Below are 22,119 nucleotides of genomic sequence, written 5' to 3'. Positions count from 1 at the left end.
GCCCGCTCTCGGCCGCCACGGAGCGCTGCCGCCAACCACAACTTTTTCTTCTCCTAACTTCTATCCCAACTTTCAGGAGGCCGCTCGGCGAGGGAGTGGGGAGGGGCACTGCGCTTCCCTCCCCCCGGCCGGAGTGGGCAGCGGCCCGGGACCCCCTCTGGCGGGTCTCCTCCCGCGCTTTCTCCCGGTTCCGCAGAGCTTTCACCGACTGCAGAGCCTTCCCTGCAGTTACGCGTCGCGGGTCTGTAAAGCTGGTTCATAAAAATGACGAGATCTCTAGAGAAATACTTTTTATTAGATAAAACGGGTGAGGGAAGGGGGAAAACGGCCAAGAAAACAGCTTCAAGAACCGGAAAACTTTTGTCATGAACCACATAGTAACATCTGAGTGAACGGGAAGCACTTCCGAGCGTGTCATCAAGTAGAGTTTTCCTCGTCAGAAAACTATGCAATGTCTACCTGAACCCATGCAGAGAGAAGGCAACCTCCATTATAAAACTGGGGACCAGCCAGGTTTATAACTAGTTTGTAAATAAGCTTCCACCGAAACAGTGATACAGAATATTCACGTGTCGCTTGCAGGGATCCACAATCAAGTAGGCAAAAGTCTGCTGGTGGCTTTTGCTTGAAGGGTAACACAGGCCATTAGCATCCTGACGGGAAGGAAAAAAAAAAACCAACAAAACCAAAACAGTATTAGGGACAATATGGATATCTGTAAGAGAATTAATAAAATCTGAAGTTAATAATTTTGTTCCAATTGTAACAGTTTATTGCATAGCAAAATAGAATAAATATACCAAAGTTTATTTAAACAATATTATGTCTCCATATATAATGGATACTGACACTACAAAATGCACAGTAATTCTGGCTGAATGTTCCAAATAACCTTGAGGTAAATGTAAGATTAATATAAAATGTAACATTAAACATGTAAGCATGTGTTTACACAATTGGAGCCTAAAATACAAATGATTAAATATACAGCAGCCCATCATGTTTCCTTTGAAAGACAAAAAAAAAATCACGGACTCTATATTAATACATAAAGCTGTTCTATCCATAATTTTTTTTCACTTAACATTTGCTAATGCATCTGTTCAGGTTCCAATATTTGCATTTAAGCAAAACACTCATTACAGATCACATTAACAACTTTGGACTATTACTGAAAACATTTTGTGTGCCAGTCATCAGAAAGGGTTTGAAGGGATTCTAGGCACCTAGCTCCAAAATCCTGGTTCTGAAAAAACATGTTCAGCTGACAATCAGCATGGGAACTGGGCTTTTCAGGTTAACATCCTACGTCTGCACGTCAATAAAAGCTTCAGTGTTGACAGAGTAGCACAGCTGGACACACCTCAAATCCAGTAGGGATCCAGAACTAGATGGAGGGATTTTTAAAGGGTTGGAGTTTTTTATTTAGTCAGTGTGGTAATTGAACATGTGAAAGATCATTCAATATACAGCTGACACCTCCTTTCTTTTACAACATGTAACAGTTTTCTCCTGCTCCCCAACACCTTTGTACCACAGTTGAAGAGATGTAGGTTCTGTTTTCTTGGTTGAGGAAGTTGCTTTATTGCCTTTATTGTTCATTTTCTCCAGGAAAATTTTAAACTCACAGACTACAGACTATTCCAGATTCCACATCTCTCACATTCTTTTGTTGAAGCTGTCTTCCTTTGCATAAAATAATCTTTTTTTGGACCAAGGAAACATGGAAACTGTAACATCTCTCAGTGATTAAATCAGTCAGCTGAGAAGGGAAAGGGCTGGGTTCCCATTTCTGCTCCAAGGACCATATGTGAATTTTATCCTTTAGCTGTTGCTGGTACCCCATTTTCTCCTGCTATTTCAAAGAGAATGAATCCATTATTAGATGTTCTGGTGTCTTCCTTTGGGGGATTATTCAACCCCCTAAATCCTAAATTAAATTAAGCACCTCATAAAAACACTGTTTTTTAGACAGGTAGTGATTTGATGATGTTTATTCACAGAATTTTCCAATGGTAGTCAAATGCCACAAGCTAAAAATAGCATTCTATTTTTAAGCAGCACAGAATACAAGCTCTGTAGCTCCAGTTGTAGGATACCTAGCTCTCTTCAGGTGTTTTTTAAGGATACATGTGTAACAAACACTGGATTCTCAACTGCAGTAAGGAGAGCAAGTTTTAAGATTTTATAGCGCTCAGCCACTGCTCAGCATCAAAAGGCCTTTGGAATTTGATCCAAAAATAACCTAAGCTCATACGTGTAACTGAAGAAAAAAAGTAAGAGAAGATAAATATCAAGATGTGATTGCTAGTTAAACTCTTTTCCCATTCCTACTGAGGATCCCAGTCCTGCAGTCTTTACTGAATTCATGGATAGCAGTTGAGGTTTTGACTGTTTAGAGGCAGTGTGAGCCCACTAAAAATTTGTTCAACAACTCAAGAACAAAAACAATATAAGTTCTGGTGATGAAGCATTTCAAGCAATATACCAAACTTGGTATCAGGAAAATAATCAGAATAACCTAATTAAATGAAAAGGGTTCTTAAATTAGTAAAAGAGGTCATAAAAACCCTAAAATACTTGAGGAGCATAAAGGCTCTGAAATTTACATTCATGCATGTACACAAGTTAAGAATCATACCAATTCCATCTGCAGTGTGGACTTTGGTTCACACATGCAGGGGGTGTAATGATTGATTTACTGATGTTAGAGTAGGATCATTTTATTTTTTCTTTGTAGCAACACAGCTGATGATTTAAGAATACATATGCATAGCATAAAACAGAAATAAAAATACTGCTGAACATTCTCAAAATTGCATAATTTGACAATTTTTTAAAATACTTCTTGAATAAACTTTGCATTATGCTGATTTCTAACACTGCCACAGTTTGGGTTCAGGTAAAGAAAGTTCTAAAAAATCAGTGAGCAGTCCAATACTTAAGCTGTAACAGTGTTTCATTATATGCAAAGCTCTAAAGCTCTCAAGGGTATTTGGAGTTCAACAGAGTACTTTGTCACAAGATCTAAAATGATTTCTCTTGTGATGTCCAGGTCTATCAGGTTTTGATGCTAAAGAGCTCTACAGACATTTGTAGGAGAGACCTCAACAAATTAGAAGGCTGGACAATTACCAACCATATGAAGCTCAACAAGAGAAAGTGCTGCCTTCTGCATCTGGGATGGAGCAGCCCTGGATGTACGGACAGACTGGGGAAGGAGATGCTGGAGAGCAGAGCTGTGGAAAGACACCTGGGGATCCTGGTCAGTGACAAGTTGTACACGAGTCAGCAGTGCCCTGGCAGCCAGGAGGGCCAACCCTGTCCTGGTGCACCAGGCACAGCATCACCAGCCGGGCAAGGGAGGGGATTGTCCCACTCTGCTCTGCACTGGGGCGGCCTCACCTCGAGTGCTGGGGGCAGTTTTGGGTGCCACAATGTAAGACAGACATTAAACTATTGGAGAGTGTCCAAAGGAGGGCCATGACGATGGTGAAGGGTCTTCAGGAGAAGCCATATGAGGAGTGGCTGAGGTCACTTAGTCTGCTCAGCTTGGAGGAGACTGAGGGGAGACCTCATTGCAGTCTGCAACTTCCTCGTGAGGGGAAGAAGAGGGACAGGCACTGATCTCTTCTCTGTGGTGACAGGACCCAAGGCAATGGCACGAAGCTGAGTCAAGGGAGGTTTAGGTTAGATGGTAGGAAAAGGTTCTTCTCCCAGAGGGTGATTGGACACTGGAACAGACTCCCCAGGAAAGTGGTCACAGCACCAGCCTGACAGAGTTCAAGAAGTGTTTGGACAATGCTCTCAGGCACATGGTGTGACTCTTGGGGATGGTGCTGTGCAGGACCAGGAGCTTAAGAATCCTCATGGGTCTCTCGTAACTCAGCATATTCTGTGATTCTGTGAACTATAACTTAAAACCTTGAGCTATTTACATCTCTAATAGTGTGCTTTTTTAGCTACTGTTTTTAAGTTGTGCTCGGCTGCACAAGTCACTTTTACCAGATCAGTTTTTAAAAATTAATTTATTTTAAAAATGATTTATCTATTTACATCAGGCTAGGAGAACAAGTCCTTTTCTTCCAGATACAAACCAAGAAAACTTGGCTTAAAAACTGTCAGGTCAACATAAGGATTATAACACTCTACAGTTATTTATCGAATGAACTCAGAAACACTGCAGAAATGCAGTTATCTCCTTGAGAGAAAGTTTTCATCACAAACACAAGGCACTTGTGCTCCAGTAAGTGTCCTTCCTGTAAGTGCCAAGTAGAGTTGAATAGTTTTGATTCACATAACCATCAAACAGTCTAGACACACCGTTTAAGCCTTTCTGTTTTCTGAGAGAAAATTCTTCAGGATGTTCTTTAATAGAAACCATAATTTCAGAATTCTCCTTTACCACACAAATTTTCAGAATGTGCAGTAATGCACAATTTTCCTCCAAGGCTACAAGGAGGACAGCCTGCTCTGCATTAACACTGGATTTTCGTCTATCTATTTTGTTTACAAAAAGTTGCTAAAATTTGGTTGGGGTTTTGTTTGTTTGTTGTTTTTTCTTTGTAGTACTGATGACATTTAATGTATGGCTAAGATAGATAGGGGAGCTCTTCAATGTCCATCTACCTGAACATAGAAATCTGTAGTTCACATCAATGCATTTGATTCAGAGGTGGGAAAGGAACAGTAAAAACAGAACATCCAGCTACCAGGGTTTTGCTTTTTTATTTTTATTACAGTCTGCAACACAGCAGAAAGATAAATTTTGATACACCCATGAAGTGTTTATTTTCAAAAGCCTTTAATGAATCATACAGAGTACTTAAAAGATGATGACCAACAGATGAACCACTGGGCTATTGGCAACCTACAGGGAAGTTTGTGCAGTCTGAAATGACATCAGCTATGGCTGTTGAAAGTGGGTACATTATCTGACATTTAATTATTACATATTCTGGTTACTCAAGAAGAATTTGGAGTAGTTCATCCTACTGTAACAACTTCAGTGACAGATATGCTGAATCTAGTAAACATGCAGCCAGTTCTCAAACTTATCTTGATGGTGAATGTATGATTTTGCAAGGGAAACAGATAGGAATGAGACTTGACAAGGAAGGAGAAAACAGGTTAGCAGTCACCTCACCACCCCAACCTTTTTGTATACTAAACTTCCTTGCAGTCTTCACAGAAACAGATGCATTACAAGCTATTTGGAAAGCTCTAGCAACATTTCCAAAAACAGAACTATAGGAAGTCAAGAGTGTATCCTTAATCCTTATGGCTATCTCAAGTTTTATTATTATCTAAACCCAGAATTACTCAGATTTTTTTTTTTCATTAACTAGTTTCTGGATGATACTTATGACTTCCAGTGTAATCCAGTAAACCTATTTTTAGTGAGCTACCAAATAAAACTTTAGTTGGTGGTTACTGATGAAGAGGTAGTAAAGAGGATGAGAAAGCAGGATGAGATCAGGCACAGAGTTCATGAATAAAAAAAGACAATTACAGGAAAATAATCCATTACAATGGAATATAATGTTTTCTTTGTGTCAAAGTCAATTCATTATTTTCATGTTATGTATATTACTGCCAGTAAAATCCCATATAAAATTATTAATACTTACATAAGCAGACACTCTGAAGACTGTAGAAATAATATGTATTTCTTTTGTTTCAGGGTTCTTTTGAACACTGAAATACAGGGATATAACACATACTTTATATATATAAGTACTGATAATTAGAATCTTTAATTTATTAAATACACTTTAAACATATGCACTGTGTCATTGCTCAAATTTTATGAAGGTCAAATTTATAGCCACAATTCAACTTATGTCACATTGAACATGAAAAGCTATGTGGCCACTGTTAGATAACATGGTTACTATGACATTTTACTGCAAAATATTGAATAGATCTGGTCATTCGACTTAAGTTTCGCTGTTCTCAGCTACTAAATCACAGCAATATTACCCAGACCTAGACAATTCCAAGTACAGAGTTTGTATTTTGATAGATATGAAAAATTATGCAGCTAAACATTTCATTAAAGTATTTTCACATATTCTTCGAGAAAGAAACCTGCAAAGTGAAATGCATCTTAATACAGCAGCAAGAAAGAAATACATTCTTTTGCTCATTTTTGATTAGTATGTAATTATAGTTTAGGTTTATTTTTACACCTTTGGAATTTTGTATATATAGTCAGCTATGCAACTTGGGATGGGATTAGTTCTGAGCTTTTACATTTCTAGACTGTTTGTTGTAAAGATTGCCATTTCTTTCATCACATTTACTAGTAACACTGAGATATTATTGCAATGAATCCAGGCATCTCAACCTATTTAAAGTACTTTAATGTATCATTTTTCCTCAGGTCTGTTTTAAGTGATGCTTACATTTCTCCAGAAATTAGATCATGCAACTGCTATTCATTTATCTAATCTTGCACATTCCCATTTACATTAACTCACTGTGGAACAGATGCCTGAGATGGCCACCTAAAACCAGAGACTAGGCAAGGCTTAAAACTTCTGTACTTACACACTTCTAAGAAATGCATAGTTCAAACCTGCCTTGTCGCAAACAGGTTCCATTCCCAGGAAAGGTCCCAGTATAGACAAGTTACAAGAGGATTTGTGAAACACGGCCCAGTTGAATGCCACACCAGGTCCAAGCTGTGACAGCAGTCCCCTGCTACCAGTGCTTTGGCAAAGCTTCTTTTTATAAGAACAAACGAACCCCAAATCAACCAAGAGCACCCTTGTTGATTCAATCTCTCCAGCCAATAAAAGAGATTGACTCTCCAATTAACTGATTTCATCTACAGAGTAATGATACAGTCATGTTTGAACCTATACTGTGAAGCTGATCTTCCCTGTGGTCAGTTAGTAATGAGGCTTTCTCAGAACTTTTTGTTGCATCTGACATGTTGACATACTCAACAGTGGATGAAGACAGCATTGCTGAAATTGGTACTGACCCCAGCTGTCTCCCTTCCCACCTCTCCAGAGATGATTTGCCTTCCCAGCAGGACAGCTCAGCTACTTCATGACTCAGCTTCTGAACCACTGCAGTTTATGGACCGGCACATTAAGCCAAACTAACACAGATGCCACTTTATGCTGACACACCAGGCTGTAACTGCAGCAGTTCAGAAACTCTTCAACCATCTCTGTGGAAAGAGTGATGACTTTCAGAACAAGACATAGAAGATTAGTGGCATTATTTCCTTCTAACATATATCACCACCCCCAAAAGCAATGGCTGTATTTAAGTTCCTCTGGCTTCAGATTCTTCTGTTTGAAAACTGTGCTATCAGTTTCTGGTTTCTTAATTTTCATGTTATATATATATCTAGGATAGCAAAGTAAGAGGTGACAAAGAGTAAGTCTTCCTATTTATTCCATGACCTTGAGAAATTTTCTCCTTGTGGTTATCTTCCTGTAAGTAATTTTTCAGAATGAGTGTTTATTTCCAGTACTTTGGTTCTTTTTTAAGGCAAAAAATTGTGTCTGTTAAAATCAGATGAGATTCTTCCTTTGCTGACTTGAAATAAAACCAAGAGGTTGTCTTTGACATGCTCGTTTGCTCTATTTCTTTTTCTCCTAAAAGGTTTTAGAAAAAACTATATTTTCCTTTTGAAGAGGAGAGTATTTCCTCAAAAATAATGTTAATAGCCCCATGTTCTTTCAAATTGTTAACTTCTAAACTATTCATTGGATATGGCAGTTCATCATTTTAATGTGCATCTATTCTCTTTTTATGGAGAGCAAACATCCTCATGGTCTCTCTATTCACTTTGGGCTTTATTTATATCCTAACCTTTACTGGCAATATTTTATTAGACTTTGTAAACAATAAAAGAGCAACTTAATACTTTCACATACATTCATTCATTGTGGGGGAAAGGGCATGGAGATGGAGATGACAAAAGGAGAAGAAAACAATGACTACAAGATGCTACAGCAGCTGTCACCATGGAGAGACACTGTCAGAAAAATCTGGTTAAGTACAAAGGACAAGATTTATCAACAGAGATTCATAGATTATATTTTAATTAACAAGTTTTTGTAGTATAAATATATTCTTTAAATCAAAATACTACAACAAGGGATTTGAAATTATTTAGGTTATACAAGATACTACACTAAACACTAGAATTTTGGATGGATTCAACTGATCACAGACTAATTACCGATGGATTAGTAGCAGAGTACAAGTTGTGCATTGATTCATTAGTAAGAATATATCACTCTTTTTGCAAAGAAAAAAAGTCTGCCATTTAGTAGTTGTATTTGGAAGTCCCTAGCTGTGCTTGTGAAATATCTAGAGCTGTTAATTTCAAAAAGATTATTGCATTCTCTCATAATAAAGCAACGTAAATATAAATACTTTAATAAAAGGAAACCTCAAACCTTTTGACACTATTTTGAATGCTAGTGCCTTGGAGTTAGAACTCAGTTATGGCCAGAAAAAACCAGCTGTAATAAAGATTAGGGAAAAGCTCATTAATAGGTCTGCTGCTCCCAGCAGTAAAGACACTTTTGTGGAATCTTTGTGTCCAGGCTCTTGCCCATAAGGAATACTGTAACAGGACTGAACAGTGGTAGTTTATACCTCCATAAGGTTATTGTTATTAGACTGGGTTAATCTGTGGCAGCTAATTTTTCAATGCATATCAGCCAGCAACTAATAACTATTGTAGTATCCATTTGTGTTTTACCAAGCCTTCTGAACCTCAAACATAAAAATTAAACCTTAAGGATAGTACAGTTTACAGAATTTTTAATACCATGAAAAGCTTTTAATATCACTTTATGAAGAGTAGAAAATATCCAATGTGACTGTAATCCAAGATGCAATGAAACCAGACAGAACAGCAGTCTAAAAGAGAATTTAAACAATACTTGGTATTCAACAGGAATTTGAAGGGGAAGTTTTTGGTAAAAAATTTAAGAGATTACTACGATCATTAGCAATTGTTTACTGAAAATAAGAAGCTGTAAGAAAGTAATTTTAATTGCTTTACTTTATGGTGTAATTTGTGCAAGAATGAAGTAACACAGTGCATAGCATGGAATAGAAACTAGAAATTAAGTCAACACTGTCATTAGTGTCCCTATTCAGCACCTTTCACTGGCTTTTTCTCTCTCAAGACAGTGGAAATAAAACAGAAGCATCATTTTGGATAAACTCGGAGCAGGGGGAAATGAGACCAAGAAAAAGACAACCGTGATTATGAAGAGGGAGGGAAGGTCTGAAATGTCAAGATCAAAAGCTTTTCTCATGGGACTGACAAAGAACTCAATACCAAAGGAGCAAGACAAAAGATTTAGTTAAATGGTAAGTTTTGTTTTCAACTGGTAACCAGTGCTAACACCAGCTCCTCTGGCAGTGAGAAATCAGCAGACATTTACAGGCACAGAAATGGAGAGACACATGGTAGATAAATACTGAAAATCAGTGATGTCACAGGAACAGAGTAGATGTACTTCAAAATTTGGGAGGATAGGAAGCAATCTGCCAACTGGCAAAAAAACCCCTCAAACAGCACAGGAATAGATCTTGAAATATTTTCTCCTAAATATTTTATAAAAGACAGAAGCAGCACACAAAAGGAAAATACAAAGGGCTAATAGGGAACATGTTGAGGATACAGAAAAGTAAACTTTGAAACCACGATGAAATTGTGGGAGGATCTTGGCAGAGGCTTTTTTTTGTTTGTTTTAAGTAACAAGAACTATTTGACATCTTTATCATATTTTACAGCATGAAAAGGAAAAAGAATGGAAAGAGATTTAAGGAGATAGGAAGGTATCAACAGCAAAGGGGAGCAGTAAAGTGAAGGAACTGATTGGATTTGCACTTTGTCCTAGATTAATTCAACAACATAAGAGCAGAAACAGCTGCAGTCAATGCAGAGTCACCTAAGGCCCAGGACTGAAGGAACAAGCAGCTTGACTCAAGTGCAGAGTGAACAGTTTAAAAGAAAAGGGAGGGTAGAGTTAAACACTGATGGATCCTTTTATGTCAGATGCTGTATTTCTGAAGAACTCACCTGGTTCTCATCTATGTATGAGATGAAAATACCAAAACTAATCATACTGACAAAAATTTTAGTAATATCTTTTACAATCTTTATATTCCCATTACCTTAACCGAGACTGAGTCTGTATAACCAATAATTACACTCCATTTCCCACTAACCAGGATATAAGAAGTTTTGTCAGTCAGAGCAGTCAGCATATGGATATATCAAAGCAGAGTGAAAATTGTGTTTTTCAGTCTAAATCTGAACCTCTGATCAATTACCTCTAATTTCAAAGGAAAAAAATCCCTCACATAAAGTTCCAAATAATTCCATACACCAAACCCGCTAAAAACCGTGTTAGTTCACTGTGTTATTTCACTGTGCCATGTTAACAGCAATATTCTATCTCCCTTAACTTTACACTGTGAGAAGGGTGTTTGCAGAACTAGGAAGAAGCTGTATTTTTAAAAAAATCAGCAAGGAAAAAAAATATACAGAACTAAAAGTTTCAACTAATTATTTCAATTTTTAAATCCTAAATTAAAAGCAGTCTAATTGAAAGTAGCCCAAGATTATACAGCCAAGACTTAATTGTTGATATTTTATCAATGACAGTGGGAACACAATCTGTTTCCAGTACCGTGCCATGTTTTCAGCTGATGATTACAGAAAACAGTATCTTTAAAATGGGAATGAATTATAAACCATCAATGTCCATAAATGTAATATTAAAAAAGTTCTTATGTGGGACTGATGCAACTAAAATTGCATTTATTTTGCCACTGAACTACTACCATTGTTCATGGTATTTTGATAGTTGGACACAAATAAGCTTGCAGGTGGATTAAGTAACAGCCCCATTTTTCAACCAGTAATGCACAATAAATTTACACAAATCGACACAAAGTATCTATGGACAGTACATGTACACAGTTGTACAAAACAGAGTAACACTTACCTCACCAAGTCTTTATAAAAAGCTTTTGTAGTTTCTAAATATGGGTCAACTGCATCTTCAAACTGGCAAAGAGTTCCTCCAATGCAAAAATGCTTAAAAAGGCAGAACAGAAATTCCTCGCGATCCAGTTGAGAGAATAAGTCATAATGGTCGGAATCCTCCAGAAGCAAGACCTTGTGGAACAAGGAAAAAGCACGGAAGTCAAGTTGATAAAAATTCATTTAAGATTCATCTAATAAATAATGCAACTACTTTGCTATATGGCACACAGAAATTATGTTCATATAAAATATATGGATGAGGGATGGAAAGAAGTATTTCTAAATCCTTCTTCCAGTGATGCAATTAGGTTCAAAATTCTTACATATAATATAAAGCAGAATCACTGTCAGATTTGTGCCCAAAAAACGTAAAGGAATAGTTGTCAAGTCTTGTTATTTCACTGGTTAATTATCTGTGATGCTAATGAAACAATCAGACTGAAAATAATCTACCTACATTTGATACGTCAATTACTGTTAATCACTTTGGTAACTGTTTTTGGTAACATTGCTTTTTCACTTTTAAATTGACACAGTTATCTCAATTTGCAAAGGAATCCTGAGGATGTCCCAAAGGAGATCACTCTCAAACTCACATCATTCTTTACTGCAGACTCCAGTGAGCCCTGATCCATAGCCTGGATTAGCCAGACATGCACCCAGCTGCCTCCCTGTGTCTCACCTGCCTTTTGCTGAGATATTATATGAACACAGAGGACTTGCTACATTAGTGTCAACACTGGTTCATGTAAATGTGGACAGGAATTATAACTCACAATGGCTACAAGACATTTGAGTCATGTCAGCCAAACTGCAGATGCCAGCCCAGGCAAACTGGTCAAAGTGAGACAGGAGCCCACTGCTCTCTGGCCATCTTTATAACAAAGCTACACAACCTGAGTAAAAATGGGCCAGGGCAACAACTGTTCTAGATGGCCACCTCATACATATCCCCACCTCCTCTGAAACAAGAGAAGACATGGCAGGTAGGAAAGAAACATGGAGTCTTGCAGCCAAGGGCCACCCTCTGACACCAGGAGACAGTCTGGTGCCCCCTACAGTCTTCTGTCCTAGAGCCCTGACTAATTGATTTGAAGTTTTGATGTCATTCCTGGAAGATTTTGACTCTTATCCTTTCTGCTGTCTTAGGTCTTATAAGTAGGAACCACATTTGTTTCAAATCAATGTTAAACCCTCACCTTGCAAATGCTGACACACACATCACTTCCATGGGAAGGAAACTGGGAAGACACTGAAACCCCAATAACTTCTAATTTTAAATGTTGCCTCTAACCTTCCTACACACAATATCTTTAATTTTCAGAAAACATTTCACATGTACCCAGCTTATAAATAAATACATAGTATTTTGAACTGCAAGACTACAAACTACATCTGAAATTCAATCATGAGCTTGAGTTCTCACCTTTTCCCAGAACTTTACAAGACAGACCAGTATTTCAGGCCACATCCTGTAACCAGTGTCACTGGTTCAAATACGTTGCCTTCAAAGGATTTGCCAAGTGCAAATGAGTGCAACTCTATAATTATTTAGTACTTATGTTGATTATATATACAAGGAAGAGCAAAATCCAGTTCTCCCACACTATGCTTTGCTAATGCTACACAAACATAAGTTTAAAAAATTGTTTTAGCTTATGAAGTCAAAAGAAACACAGTAAAGACATACATTGATTAAGAGGGTGCCACTGTTAAGAGATTCTTTTTCAGATAATCTGCTTTCTGACACCTCCACTACAGTATAACAAACAGTTTTACATTGCAGGCCAGTTCAGGAGTTGTATTTAGTCATTTTCCAGTGTTACACTGAAAAATAATTTCCTCTTTCATAGTTCCTCTCGCTTTAGAGAAAATTTATTAAGATGGCTTTCTTTAAATGCCTTCACATGTAATATGATCAGCATTCCTGTCCAGGAATGCTTCAGGATGTAGTTAACAAATACATTCAATTTCATCAACTACCTGGAAGCCTGGATGAACCTACAGCTCTGAGTATCACAGCACCTTCTCTTTGGCACCCTTTGTTTCCCCCTCCTAAGCAAATGAGCTGCATTTCCCCACACACCCCCCAGCACTGACTACTTGAAACACAGGTGGGTAGAAGAACGCTTTACCTTTTCCTCCCACCTACAAATGAAAGAGCGCTCACCTAGAAAACAAGTAATTGCTTTCACACATCCAGGCACTGCAGTACCTCAGCTGTTTGTAAACTATGGATATTGATGCCTGTTTTTATCACTGTCAGAAAAAAACCTGAAAAACGTGTCCTTATGGTACCTAATAGAGCAAGAAAAATGATAATAAATTATTCATTATTATACTGACCTTCCTTAATTCATCAGAGATAAGAATATCATCATAATAGTCATCATAACATTTCACAATAGTTCCAGTTTCTCTAACAACTCCTTCAGAGTACAGCCGATCAAAAAATGACATGGAAATCTGTGTACAGGGTACCAGTGTAGCTTCAATTTTTGTCACTTTGGAACCTGGAATACATAGGAAGCTGGTTGCATGTTTCATATTCTTAAAAAAAACACAGATCATGTATGTATGACTCAATCACAGAGTCCCTCAAAAAAAAAAAAAAAAGTCAAAGAAAGGTAAGAAAGAAACAAGTGTAAAGAAAACAATAAATTCATCTGAATACTACTTTCCATTAAGGCTCATGTGTCTGCTCCCCCTGTTGGTAAACACCATCAACCGAAACTAGGGATAGATGGAACACCGTGTGAACCCAGCATCACATTAGATCACACCCTTAGAAAATCATATTCCACAGCTTAAGCCTGAAAGCATCTCAGGACAGATGCCAAATTTGGCATGATGAAGTGCAGAAGTCAGCTGCTACCAGCACCCACAAACTAAAAACTAAAATGAACACAGCCTCAAAGACTTTTTGGCTTGTTAAGTATTATACCTTAACTTTTAAGAAAGTTATTTTGTAGGCACTGTGAGCTTTATTAACCAGCTATTTCAGAAGATGAAAACAGTACTATGGGCACTTCGTATATGAATCTGGAGTATTATCTCTGTAATCATTAAGCACAGAATATGCTTTTCTAATTTTTTTCCCCTCTGCTTGGAAATCATCCAAGACTTGATCCTGTTGCTCAGACACCTAGGGCCATTTGAGATGCCCTACAATATTCTCCTTAAAGAGGTATCAGTCCATAAGGGTACATACCTTCTCTATATACAGTGTTACATCTACAAATCTGTACGCATGGTGTTGGATAACTTATGGCATCTCAAACAGCATTAGGCCCTATGTTTAAGAAGCTTTGGACTCAGCCCAGTTCTGTCTGCTCTCTGCAGTCCAAGTGTTTAACACAAATGTTAGAACATGTTCTCTACCCATCTCCAGGTCTGCCTGAACACCCTTCAAAGTGCTTCTGAACAGGAGAGGGGAGGAGAGCACAAGTGAGCATTCAGCACAAGGGCAATGTGTCTCAGCAGAGAGAATATTCACAACATTCCAGCTGTCCATGAGTTTATTCTTACCTCTTCTCCTCTGTAGGTACCCTTGATGGGAGACTGGCAAGCAAAATCATAGTATCAAAAGGCTTTTTACCATACAATTAAAGATAAAATTCAGTGCTGTTCTAACAAACAGACCCAAGGGACCACTAAGCATTACTATTTAGGAAATGTCCAAATTTCCCTCTAGATGACAGTATTTCAGGAACAGAAACATGCCAAAAAGGGATGCATGAACTATGATGCTTCCAAGAGTACTTATCATTTCACTCCAACCCTAATCTTCGTAAGCACAGCATAACCTAAATTTTTTCTTGCCCCCACACTTGCAGAAAGCCTTGGGATTTCTGCCATATACTATTACACAGAGACTATTTATTCATAGGTTAAGTAGGACTGGCATTTTAATATCTAAACCTGGGTAAACTGTACCACCCAACCAATCAACACCAGGAAAAAAAATAAAGAGAAGTTATAAGCTGATGGCTTAAAAATGTGCCTACTTAAGCAAAAATACTGACAGTAGATTTTAAAATTATTTTATTGGACCAATGTGATGTAAATAAAATCTGTTAAAGACAAAAGCACGGTACTTAATTGCTTGGTTTCCCATCTACAGACAATGGTTATGTAAAATGGTACCTTTTATTGAAGAAAAAAGGTTTAGGACATAGAGTGACTATCAAAAAATAATCAAATTATATTACCAAAACCACAGGTCAGAGAAAATATGAATGACAGTCTTAAAACCTATGAAAAAAACACCAGACTGTTTTATATTTATTTATTTATACTTCCTCCCACCCCCTCATTTCCAGCTCCCTCTAATTCTCCACCTCCCTTTCACAGGGAGAGAATTTTTATTTTATAAGGGATTTAATAAGAGCCAAAACAGCCTTTATCACATAAATTATTTTAAAATTAACATTACAACCTGAGTCAACTAACAAACATCAGATGCTAAATGACTTGAGAAAAATGAAAAATCTTACATTTTTGCAGTTACTGAGCTAAAAGTATAGAAAATTGAGCTATTTACAGGCCTTAAATTATAAGGATTTTATTAGTGGAAGGGAAGGAGACACTTCTGCTCTGAAGAAAGGTTTTATCGAAACTTTAATCATGAAAAAAACCCCAAGAGTTTTGTAATCTATTCAGTAGCTCAGAAAACCAAACTATACAGGGGAAAGTTTAAATACACTGGAAGCTCCTACTCTCTATTTGAAAGGTGAGATTTGAAATTCAGAATTTCCTGGACAAGAGTAATTGGTTTTAATAACACTATAAAAGTAAGCAGTAAAAGAGGAAGAAGAAATGCCTTGACAACTCTACAAGTGGAAAACAAAGAGCTGAGAAGTCCTGAAATAGTTTAAGCTTCCTTTAACAGCCAATTCTGGAATATCTATAAAGAGCTGCCAGTATACTTTTAAATTAACACGTTGCATATCTGGTATGGGGCAGATAAACCCTGGATTAGATATACTTCGAATTCCTCCAAAATCTAAGAAAATTTTTTATATCAGAAAAATATATTTTAACTTACTATTTACAAGACAGTTTATATATAATGCCAGTTCCGTGCTCAGTATTAAAAAAATAGGGTATTCCAAAAGTAAAAGGTGCAGGTTGATGATTTATGGGTTCATATGACATCTAAAATTCTTTACAAATTATAACCTATAATAGTAGTTTAAAAATTGCTGATTTAAGATTACCTTCCAGATTTTAAAACCCTGAAGACAGAAATCATTGATGCTTCAAGTATATAGGGCACGTCAAGAATCCTTTTTTAAGCGAATACTAATTTTTTATTTACACAAAAAGATGGTAACTTTATCCCTTTGAAGATAAATTTTCAAGTGTTAATTGAGCTTAAGCAGACACAGTCCTGCCTCCCTAAGACTGCTGACAGGTGCAAGGCCAGCAATGTGTCCAGGGAAAAACGACTATTTAGCTCTCACTGAAGCTATTTAAAAAACACGACACTCAATACATAAATGGGTAATGGGTATGCATCAAATTTGTTCCTTCTGCTGCTTCTATTTTTGAAATATCAGAATAACAGATGAATAGGTGGCTTAAAGCATGTCAGAAGTATCAGATACTCTGCCATGCAGCCGGAAGGAGGGGAAAAATATCCCTACTACAACAGGCAAAAAAGTGTGGTGTGAGAAGAGGTCATTAAGTATCTTTCTGATCAGATGAAGCAGACTAGAGAATATCCTTGTGTATCATTTACCTGAAATGTTTTATTTCAAGTAATGTTGAAGCTGGAGTCCTTGTATTACTGTGGAATTCTACCAGGACAAAAAACATAAGTGAAAAGGTGAGAAGGGACCACAGTCTTAAAAAAGACAAAATGATTATGAAAAAAACACTACTGTAATGTTTTATTAATTTCCTTTTAATGCTGACATCTTTCTGTGGGTCCATAAATACTTTCTGCCCAAGCTCATGGAGGGCAGGAGAAGGGAGGTTTCTATGGATCTATCTAAACCCCACCTACATTATGCATTCAAACTATCTCACCCATAAAAAACCAAAATTACTAACATTTTTGTTTGTAACAGAATAAATGCAGTATTTGAATCAACCTAGACTATGTAATTTTCTTCAGATTTTCTAAAAAGGAAAATAAGCACATTTCCTGTATTTTTTTAACAACAGGAATGTTGTTTTTAAGTTACTCCACAGTGATAAGCAAATGGTATATCTGGATTAATGCATCAGCATGTCTGAAGAAGAAAACACTAGAAGATGATTTTTACCTCCTCCCACTCACAGTTAATTCTTAGTATATTTTCAAAAAATGCACATGAAGACTAAGTATAGAAAAATGTGCCAACATTCCTCACCAAAAATAGGCAAAGAATGGGAAGATGAAATTTTACGCGCAAACAGGGTATACCAGCTGTTCAGGATTTAGAAAGGGAACCCTTCCAGTCCTGGGGACAAAATGTTTCACTTCTGTGTGGAAGAAGATTGAGCAGAACCAAGAGTTAAGCTGGGTTACTTGGCAAGAGACCCTCCACTCTTAGCACAAGGTATGTAACCTACTGACCTTCACTACAGGGACTGTCAAGTTGTAGACTAGACAGATAGCCTAAAAAAAAATCCTGTCTAAAGCAAGAAAAGGTTTACTACTGGCTTAAAATACATCTATTTTCTTTCTGTTTGCCAGAGAAAGAGGTACCTGAAGGGGTACATGAGATATTTTTTGCATCTTATATATTTCAATTGTTTTAACAGTTGGGTGGGGTGTTTGGAAAATGGATTTTTGCTGACAAAAAAGTGGCAATGTCTAGTGTCATTGTATATAGTGGGAAAAACCTACGCCAATCCCAGAGAGCTGAAATGGAAAAGTTAGAAAATTCCCAAAGCTCCATTAAATATTTACACACAGTAAAGTATTTGCAGACAAACCAAAAGAAACGAAGGCTTCCCACTACCCTCTTTTAAGATATTCCTATTATGGAAAATCACTTTGGCAATATCAGAGATCACATTATGCATAAAATACCATTACATTATCACATGCAATTGCCATGAATTTTTGTGTGCCATTTACGTAATGAAAAATGCAATTTCAAAGTGGTGCCATAAATTTGCTATTTCCTTTTGGCCTTCCTGCTTTAGCGTCTCATCTGCATCTCCAGACGTAATGGAGTGTGTTCACAAGTTTCTGATACATCAACAAAGTTGAAGTGTCCCTCATGGCATGGCTGCAACTGGAGCAACCTGTCACATGGGACTCTTCTGTCCCAAGCCAGGTCAGTGCATCTATAGAAGAATGCCCTTCTCCAAATATATCTGAATAAGGTACTACTGTAATTCCACAAATAATGCAGTTGTTTATGTCCTGATACAAGATCAGGTCAGCTGGATGCCACAAACCATTTATAAACAGGTTCAGGTACTTAATTTATGAAACAATGCAGGGGTCAAGAGAAAAAAAGGTATAAAAGGTGACAACTTAGTTATTTTATTCTAGAAGTACAATCTCTTCCTATTACTGAGTAAAAGAAGTAACTCTTTAAGATATTTCAACTAGCTGAAAATACACATATATGAACTGTCATTACTAGAAAATGGTAAATTAGAGCAAAATAGTTAAAACACTGACATTTTTATTTAAGACTAATTTATTCTAAATTTACCCAATGTAGTCCATTGTCCTGAAGATGACAGCAACTTCAAACTGGAGATCACACTTTGATCATTAAAAAATGCCTATAATATTCAAATAAGAGAATACAAGTTAATGAAATGAAGCATAAAATCATCAATTATAGTGCCTTGGATACTTTCAATCCAAATTATAAGGCTCAAATAAGTAAACAGATTCTGTATGATCTTTCAGTTTGTATACGAAATATCACACCACCAAATCCAAGGGTTTGTAACTCAGTGTAGCCAGTGTCTTTTACACACTGAAGACATCTTCAGGTGCATATTTATATATGTAGCATTAAAGTTTTATAATAAAGCAGTTTTAGTCCAAGAACACATAAAATGTATGAAATTCATGGAGGTACAGGAAATTGGGGACGAGAGGAAAGAGTTCTATCTCTGCACACAATGTTGTTGAAGCTAAAAATGAAATGCTAAGTATGATTTTAAAATTTACATTTTTAAATAAATTTGAAGCTTGGAGAATTGTAGAGACACACAAAAATTATTAAACAGACACAGAGGAGATCCGTAAATTATTGAAGGGACGGAGAATATATTCCACAGTAAGATTTGAAGTATTTGATCTTATTGATTTATCAATTAAAAAAAAGGAGACATACATAGTAATGTTGATAGCTGGCAACTTTACATGATAGATAAGCCAAGTAAGAAAACCCAGAGTTTTGTACATGCATACAAGCAGAGTGAATAATCATTGAAGAAACTGCTAAGAAAATGAAATAATGGATATTTCAATTTCTGCATCACTAGATTTCTTTATCACCCCTCTGGGATACAGAGAGATCAGACATTACATGTAATGGTCCCTTTTTCCCAGTTACTTCCCAGCTATTCAGGTATCATAACTTCATAGTGGTATCTTTACATTTTTAATTCAAAAGAGACAAGCATTGAGAAGGTAAATGGGTATTCTGTAAACTTCAATAATTTGAAATGTTTATCAGTGAAAGATAAAATATCAGTGCATTTCTGTGTGAATTTCTTTAAAATACAAAGAGGCTGAATTCTTTATCCAGGATAACAATATAAAGTAGACATACAAAAAAATCAAAGAGTTGTTTTTTAAAACAACAGATGTAAAAATCACATTGTTTTTAAAACCACAGGTTTAGGGTTTTTTCTGTCCGCCAACAGATGAAGAGATTTGACTTTGCAGACAACAGAAATGGAGGACACAATCAGCAAGAGATTTGAGTCTCAAAAAGCTGGGAGTTCAAAATTCTAGTATAAAGCAATGGTATCCAATAAATTTCAAAAGTTGTATTTCCAGATATGTGGTGCACATGCACATCTAATTGCACTGTGAATTTACTGTGAGAAATTTACCGATAGCTGTGAGCATGTACATTGTTTAAAGTCTCACACTAGGTGGACTTCCCAACATGAAATTCTGTAGCCAAGATCAGCATCCAGTTCAGATTTCCATTCTTGGGAATCCTGAAAGACTAAGTTGTTCTTTCATAAAGCAGAGTAACATTAGTACAGACTAAAATATTTTTACTGGACAATGCAGTTAACCCACAAAGTCAGACTTGAGCACCACACCTAAACCACCTCCTTTCAAGGAGACAGTGAGCAGGCCACTAGCATTCAACACTGTTACATTGTTCGCTGTTATGCAGTTTTCCAGTAGCTATAGTTTCATGGCGGGGAGGGGAAGTCAACTTAAAATACAAAGGACTTAGAACTACCATAAGAAACTCATCCTTTTGATAGGGCTTAAACTGCTGGTCAAAACTGAACGCTTGTGCTGTGATCCTGCCTTGCATGGACCTGAAATGGAAAAATGAGATTAAATATTCTGAAGAGATACATGAAGCCCTATTCTGACCAATTATACTTCCCCCCCCTTCCCATTCTCAGTTATAAGCGCCCCAACCCTTCCTTGGAGGGCTGGAGCCGCACTGGAGCCGCGCTGCGAAGCCGAAAGAGATCTCGGCTCACAGTGGTAGGCGAGGACAGACGCCTCACACCTCAGAAGGCGCGGTTTGCGTGCCGGGAAAATATCCAGGAGACTTCAAATTAAGGGGTTGGGGGGGAATAAATGAAAAAAAAAAAGTAAAATTAAATATAAGAGAAAGAGATGCGGCCCCGCCGCCACTGGAAAGGCAGTCCTGAGGGCGCAGTGGCGACTCCAGCCCTCAGCACCGCCCGCCTGTTCCTCCGCCGCCCCTGGACAGAAGCATCCCGCAGCAGGCGTTCCCCCCCACCATTTGAGGAGTCGGTCCGCGATGTCCCTGTCCTGCAGGCAGGAGAAGCTTTTCTGCGGCAGGGCTCGGAACACGAAGCGCACCGCGCCGCGCCCGCCCTCGGCGGACATCTTCCCGCGGCCCGGCGGTTGCCGTGGAGACGGCGCCGCTCCGGCGCGGAGCTCGGCCCCGCTCACGAGCGTTCCGTTCCCCGTGAGGGCCGGACACGGCTGCCCTCCTTTTCTTTGCTGTTTGCCTACAAAAATCCCCTAATTCAACAACAACCTTCTCCCCTCTCTCCTCTCATCCTGTCTATGCGCCAGGAAAACTGAGGCTTACCAAGGGAGAGCCCAGCAGGCAGAGGCAGGGGCTGCCATTGCTGCCTTTGCCAAGGCCACCTCAGTGACCTAACACCAAAACTAACCAGGAAAAGGCCAAAGTTATGAGTTATGAACTTCTAACGAATCAGGGCTGCTTCTTGCTTCCCAGGATGCAGAGCCATTTGGGAATAGCAAAGTCGTGCTTTCAAACTCTTCCCAGTCAAAATTTAAGGAAAGACCATTGTTACTTCAGGAAATTATTTCTTTGAGTCTACTAAAGCAAGGGACACCTTGCACAGGTTGGGGAATTTCCTGCCCTTTGCAGGGAAAGCAGTGATAATTTAAGGCTGCTGCACATCTCATGCTATATCCTTCAGCAGCCCACCCTCTCCAAAGCCACAAATTTCCAAAAATGTTGTATTCCCATTAATCTATTGCTCAGGCTTAGCAGCATTCCCATTTCTAAAAAGTTTGGCAGTGGTATTGTTGGTTTCTAATTTAAAAAAATTAAAATTAAGCTGGTCCACATCTGGTTTGATTAGAAAGCAGAAGAGGAAGGTCCAGGACACCACAAGAGCAGGGAGCCAAGTCAAAACTGCCAGCACACATTGCCTGATCTCATCAGCCTCTAAAAGGCTCCCAAAGGTTTAACTTGTGAGATGTTCATCAAACAGGCTTGTACCAAAGGAATTCAGAAGAAACTGGTATCATAGGCCTGTTAAGAAGCCCTGTGTTAACACAGTTTCAGTAGAATTCATTGCTCACTACATACTCACTAAATTTTCTAACAGTGCAGTGGGCTGCAGTTCAGCAGACCAGGTTGCTGTATAACAGCTATGTATGTGAGATTTAAGCATATTTTCTCCATTCT

General features: G+C 37.8%; 1 protein-coding gene across 4 annotated transcripts; it reads right to left on the bottom strand.

Annotated features, from left to right (window-relative positions):
* Positions 1-272: 272 nt before the first annotated feature.
* CFAP300 (cilia and flagella associated protein 300) lies at positions 273-21,093 on the bottom strand. 4 transcript variants are annotated; one of them, XM_010400609.3, is made up of 7 exons: positions 20,950-21,093; positions 20,431-20,512; positions 18,703-18,775; positions 13,388-13,554; positions 11,001-11,173; positions 5,631-5,697; positions 273-653 (listed from the first exon to the last, which is right to left on the bottom strand). In XM_010400609.3, exons 1-7 carry the CDS (start codon positions 21,057-21,059, stop codon positions 522-524), a joined length of 804 nt encoding a protein of 267 aa, XP_010398911.1. In that variant the 5' UTR covers positions 21,060-21,093; the 3' UTR covers positions 273-521. The 4 variants fall into 4 exon arrangements, with proteins under 4 accessions (XP_010398911.1, XP_019142018.1, XP_019142017.1 ...); XM_019286472.2 differs by having other exon boundaries at positions 509-715; positions 20,950-21,077; XM_010400608.3 differs by lacking the exon at positions 273-653 and adding an exon at positions 723-1,855 and having other exon boundaries at positions 20,950-21,077.
* Positions 21,094-22,119: the final 1,026 nt, after the last annotated feature.

This window comes from Corvus cornix, chromosome 1 (genome assembly GCF_000738735.6).
Source record: "Corvus cornix cornix isolate S_Up_H32 chromosome 1, ASM73873v5, whole genome shotgun sequence".
Classification (NCBI taxonomy): domain Eukaryota; kingdom Metazoa; phylum Chordata; class Aves; order Passeriformes; family Corvidae; genus Corvus; species Corvus cornix.
This window is presented reverse-complemented; position numbering and strand designations above follow the sequence as displayed.